The 6,000-nt window shown below is 60.2% G+C and overlaps 1 protein-coding gene across 1 annotated transcript in view; it reads right to left on the reverse strand.

Moving 5' to 3' along the window:
* The window catches only part of CNGB1 (cyclic nucleotide gated channel subunit beta 1), a 71,420-nt gene that overhangs the window by 57,404 nt on the left and 8,016 nt on the right, over positions 1–6,000 (reverse strand). Inside the window, exons 10-11 of the mRNA XM_055078912.1 lie at positions 3,558–3,633; positions 2,244–2,280 (exon numbers count right to left, since the gene is read on the reverse strand). Of these exons, the coding sequence (XP_054934887.1) occupies positions 2,244–2,280; positions 3,558–3,633 (113 nt within the window). The remainder of the gene's footprint in view (positions 1–2,243; positions 2,281–3,557; positions 3,634–6,000) is intronic.

The raw sequence follows: 6,000 nt of genomic DNA on the forward strand, positions 1-6,000 counted from the left end.
GCACCGTGCTGAGGGCTGTGCCGGCGTCTTCTCAAAGACAGTCCCCGCGGGCTTTCCCGCAGCCTCTGGTGGGAAGTCCTCCTGCTGTCTAGCCTAAATCCCACAGGCTGCCCTCGGTCGGCCTTCCCCTTGCTCTGGTGGAAAGGGGCCAACCTTGGTCTCCGAGAGGCAGTTCTGGGACTGGATCCCCCTCACCCTGCCTGGGATTGGGGGCGGGAAGCAGGGGGTTCAAGGAGGGTAGGGGGGTCGATGGCCACCTCATCCCCTGCCCTGCAGGTCTTCTCTTCAGGGAACCCTTCTTTCCTTCCATCCGTCTGTCCACTTGTCCATCTGCGCTCTCCCAGGCTCCCCTCCCTTTTGTTTCAGAGGCCTCCAGCTGCCGCCACCCCTGAAACAAAGGAGAAGAGAGAAGGGTGGGTGGCGGGGTGGACAGGCGGAGGGAATGAATGAGCGAAAGGATGGGGAGGCTGGGGGACAGAGTGGGGGCGGGATACTCACCCCTCATCCCTCAGGGTCACCCTTGCGGTGGGATGAATAGTGTCCCCCCAAAAACGTATATCCAAGTCCTATCCTGTTACCTGTGTGACCTTATTTGGAAATCGGGTCTTTGCAGATGTCACTAGTTAAAGATCTCAACATGAGATCATGCTGGATTTAGGTTGGGCCCTAATCCAATGACTGGTGTCCTTATAGAAGACAGGAGAGGGAGATTTGGCAGACACAGAGGAAAAGGCAGAGATTGGAGGGCAGCTAGATGCCACGGGGCACCAAGGATGGCCAGCAGCCGCCAGAGCCAGAAGAGAGGCCTGGCACGGTTTCCCACTCAGAGCCCCAGAAAGAAACAACCCTGCCAACACTTCGATTTGGGGCTCCTGGCCTCCTGAACCGCGAGAGAATACACTTCTGCTATTTGAAGGCACCGCGCGTGGTCCTTTGTTACAGCAGCCCCAGGAGACTGACGCACCTCGGTTACTGGCCCCGGGGCTGAGTCCGCCCCATGGCTGCCCCAGGCCCCACCATGACCCGCACGCTCCAGGCACGCAGGGAGGCCCTGCTACAGCTGGCTGAGACCTGCCTCCTTCCAGAGGAGCAGGGAGGAGGGTAAGAGGGCTGGGGGCTCCATCCTCAGAGCTCTCAGCGGCCCCTGGTAGGAGGGGGCGCATGGGTGGCTCTCTGTTCCAGGGAAGGTTTTCCACTCCTCTAACCTTGGCCTGGCTGAGCAGCTGCTTAGCCCAGGGGACTCTAGTCACTGCTCCATGACAACTTGCTTTGTGACCTTGGACACGTCTCTGCCCCTCTGCCTTCCCCAACAGCCATAGGCGGCCCACGCTGGGCCCTCCAGGGTGGCCACGAGCTCGAGGCGGAGCGAGCCCTGCTCTGAGCCTCCCCTTCGCGACGCTGTCACGATTATACAAACCCCGTGACACCCACACCCGAGCGCCACAGCTGGCCGGCCTGCGGTGGCCGCCCACGTCAGAGTGCTCATAAAGGCCACCATTGGCCCCGCGGGCCCGGGGCTGGCAGCCCTGGGACGCCCGAGGCCCACGGTCCAAGGGCCTGTGTCCAGGGTGGAAGAGGGCCACTGCTCCCAGGCCTTAACTCTGCTCTGCTCACCTCCAGCGCTCATCACTGCCTGGCCACAGCAGCCCTCCGTGAGCATTTGTGAATGGATGAATGGATGAATGTCCCGTATACCACATGCCTTTCCAGAGGCCATGAAATGAAGGAAGAGCAGATTTTGGACCCTCCTGGCCTCAGTCTGGGCCCCAGTCCTGGTGCAGAGCTGGGATAAAAGGCAGCACACACACCCCACAGGGGAGGGGATGCCCTGCCAGCTCAAGGGGTCCAGTTCCCCCAGAGAAAGCCCATCTCCCTCCTTTCACCCCACAACCAGGGACTCTGCTTAGCCAAACCCACTGGCCCAGGGGGCTGTGGGGAGTTCTCACCAGGGGCTCCTAGCAGGAAAGGGGGGCCCATCCAACTTGACCTCAGAATTATTTTTTCTGGATAGAAGCTGGAAGGCAAGCCAGGTTCCTGCCTATGTGTGCATTCACCCACCCCCGGCTCCCAGGAGGGGCCTCCAGCCACCGTCTGGCTCTGGGCCGGGCTCTGGCGACCTGGCCAGGCTGACCTGAGGTAGGGCCTACAGAACATGGGGCTCTCCCAGCCCCACGACCCGAGCACGCTCAGACCAGGCAACCCCCATGGAGACACACACGAGGACCCACTAACGTGTCACTTACTGCTCTGCACGTCACATGTCACAGGGGAGTCAGGCTCCTGTATGGGGAGAAAAGGAGAAAAAAACTGCTGTGGACTCCTCACCGGCCTCGCTGCTTCCATCAGCCCTCCCTGCACACGCAGGAGCAAGGGGGCTTCCTCGCGGCCCCCGGGACACTGCAGCAGATCCCGTCCTGCTTCTTCCCTCCCGCCTCAGAGGTCGCCCGCTCCTCCAGTCACTCCCCCACCAGGGTCACCACTTGCCTCGTCCCACCTCAGCTCCTTTGCCCAGGCTGGGCCCCTGCCTGGGATGCCCTCTCTCTGGTTCTCTATGTATGAAAAACCTCTCCCATCCTTCCCTGGAGCGTTGTCTCAAAGTTCCATCTGCCCGAAGGCCTCTCCCGGCCAGCACCACACCATCCCCCCGCAGCCCCATCCTCAGGGATTCCCCCCTCTCCGTGAGCACATCTTCATCCACTGATCGCTCCTGCCACTGGATACCCCGCTTTCCTCCTGTTGGGGAGCTCCAAAGCTGAGCTTCCTCTGCCAGCCACAGAGGCCATGAGCGTGGAGCCTGGAGGCTCAGCCCACGGGGAAGGGGCCCTGAAGCTTCCTGTCCACCTCCTACTGCAGGGGGACTGCGATCCAGACCTCCTGCCCCCCAGTTCCAGGTGCTTCTATGAAGATGGCCAATTGTCCCCAAGAGAGAAGGGCCAGGTGGGAGGTTCTGGGAGAGGGAGAGGTGGGGGAGGCCCTGCTCGCCCCACCCACCCATGTGGGAGCCCTAGGTCGTCAGAAATGCACACAGGGCCCACTGGCTTCCTGAGGGCCCCACTTCTTCCCAGAACATTCTGGCCTCTCTTGTCTCTGGGCCTTTGCCCATACTGATCCTCTGCCTGCAGGGCCTTCCTACAGCAGCACCCCCTTCACTCTCACCCACCCTCTTCCTCCTCCTCCTCCCCCTTCAGCTCTCAGCTTGCAGGCCACTTCCACTAGGAAGTCTTCCTTCATGCTCCTGGGAGGCTCCTCCTCTGCACCCCACATCCTCTCTGCCCCCCACCCCCGGGGAAGCACCTCCCCCACTGACTGTGACCACCTGGCAGGAGGGGCAGGGCCAGCACTTCTCAGCCCTGTGGCCACAGCGACCAGAGAGTGTGTGTGGAATGAGGGTGAGCCATGCAGACAGGCAGGCTGGGTGGGCTGAGCTCCAGCTGCAGGCTCCCTTCTTCCTTCTGTGCCCTCCCCTCCCACCCAGGGACCATTCCACCCTTGTCTGAGCCCCCAAGACGCCTCCAACCCCCACTCAAGGCCCCCACTCCCCCCAGCCCAGCACCGACCTGCTCCCCAGCCTTCCCACGGATCACTGGCTGTGGCAGGGCCATCTCCAGCCTGCGCAGGAGCCATGCCATCAACCTGCAAGAGGGAGAGAGAGAGTCAGATCCCTCCCAAGGCAAGGAGCAAGCCCGCCTGAAGGTGGACTGGAACCCAAGCCCCCGGCCCTGAAAACCACTGCCCCATCCCTGGCCTCCCCAGGAAAGCCTCTGGCTACTGTTCCGACCCCAGCAGGTAGCTCAGTCCCCCCCACCCTCCCTGCCACCCCCAAGGTGCATTTCAGGCCCTTCACACACCGCCAGGGCGGGAGCACCTAGCAGTACCTATCCTGATTTTATTTTTTTCATTTTTATTTTTTAAATAAATTTATTTATTTCATTTGGCTGCGTTGGGTCTTTGTTGCCGTGCGCGGGTTTTCTCTAGTTGCGGCGAGCGGGGGCTACTCTTCGTTGTGGTGCGCGGGATTCTCGCTGCGGTGGCTTCTCTTGTTGTGGAGCACGGGCTCTGGGTGCCAAGAGCTTCACTAGTTGTGGCACGCGGGCTTAGTTGCTCCGCGGCATGTGGGATCTTCCCGGACCAGGGCTTGAACCCATGTCCCCTGCATTGGCAGGCGGATTCTTAACCACTGCGCCACCAGGGAAGTCCCTATCCTGATTTTAAATGCATGTACCACTTGGACCAACAACTCCATTTCCTCTGATTTACTTGCACGTGAATGCAATGATGCCTGTATAAGGCTATCATTAACTGCGGCAAAAGCGGAAACAAACCTAAATGTCCACTGAATGCTTACATAAAAGCTGGTACATCCGTATAACATACTATGCAGCCGTTGAAAGAATGGAGCAGACCTCTATGCATAAAACCACCTCTGAGTTACGTCTTTAGGTGAAAAAAGTGAGACGAGGAACAGTATCCAGAGTTTGCTGCTGCCGGGTACGTGAGTTTAAAGGAGAAATGTGCTCAGAGCCTGTCTACGTGTAGGAAACGCGCGGAAGCAGGAGAAGCTGCTGATGCGAATGCCCGGGGAGGGGGCGCTGCAAACCCCTTTGAATTTTCCCTCAGGTGCATGTGTTACTTTTCTAATTTAAAAGACTCATTTGGTGGGTGTTGGGCCGGGGCCGCGCACTGAGCCTGCCGCTTGTGGGAGGAGAGGTATTTGGGAGGCTCACCTGGCAGAGTCCTGGGGGGGCGGCAGGGAGGAGGCCTGGATGCCGGGCTGGGGCTCTGGAGTCGGCTCCTCCTCGGGCTTCGGGGGGGCAGGAGCAGGCAGGGAGGGGCTCTCCTGGGCCTGCGGCACGGGCTCCATTTCCAAGGGGTCTCCTGGGGGCTCTATGCAGCAGGGAGGGCAGGAGACTAAGGATGACATGGTGGCGCTCCATGCAACCCCTAGGGCACAGAGTCCAGATTCAAGGTGCCAACGTGACTGAGTGGGGAGCCCCTTGGGACCACCCCAACTCCCCTCATCATCAAACACAGAGCTGAGATGCTGGGAGGGGAAGGGACTTGTTCAGGACCTCACAAGGCTGTCCCAGGCTACTGGCTTCCCAGCCTGGACCAGGGAGGGGGGTTTAGGACTCCCACAACAGCCTGCTCCCTGCAAGCCCTGAACCCCACCCCGAGCATCCTTCAGGCCCCAGTTGTACCCCCAGCCCAGTCTGCGACCATCCCAGGCAGCCCCTTCCCAGGTCCCCTCTCTGTACCTGGACCCAAGGCAGCATCTGCAGGCTCATCTCTCCAGCCCTGGGTCGTAAACAGGAAGTGACGTCACGAAAGAAGCCGTTCAGGTGCATTCTCTGCCCCAGCCAGCCCCGCCCACCCTTCCCCTGAATGCCCTGCCCCTCTTGCAGCCGCTCGGTGGGTCCCAGGGGTGAGGACAGCCTGCTGGAGTAGGTAGACACTTCCTGGGTGGTCAGCTGCCTGTTCCCCCTTTTCCTCGACTTACCTCGGAGGTTTTCGGAGGCTGAGGCAGCATTTTCTCCAGATTCTGCTCAAGCCACCTGAGCAGCCAGGGCCCGGGCCTGAAGAGGGGCCAGAGGTCAGCCGAGCGGCCCAGCCACGCTGTCCTGACCACCTGCTGGGGTCCCAGGCCTTGACCAGCCCTTCCTCAGCTCCCATTCTGCACACTGGAGACCTTGGACTGGATACTCTTAAAGGGCCTCTGGGGTCGGGGACTTCCACCAACCTGAAATTCTGACCCAGGGCTGGACCAGGCTCTGGAACAACAGGCCCAGCCTTGGCCTCCTGGGCACAGATGAGAACGGTGGCTGCCTGGGGACCTGAATGCAGCCTGGGGGCCTCCCTGTGACTGGGACAGAGAGGTCTGGCTTCATGGGTATGTGAGCAGTGTGGTCACACAGGGCCCCATACTTAAAGGGCCCATTTTTGGTTTAATGCTCTATCGTCACTGTCTTAAACTCTTTTTTTTTTTTTTTTTTTTTTTTTTTT

Source organism: Physeter macrocephalus, chromosome 17 (genome assembly GCF_002837175.3).
Source record: "Physeter macrocephalus isolate SW-GA chromosome 17, ASM283717v5, whole genome shotgun sequence".
In the NCBI taxonomy this organism is placed as follows: domain Eukaryota; kingdom Metazoa; phylum Chordata; class Mammalia; order Artiodactyla; family Physeteridae; genus Physeter; species Physeter macrocephalus.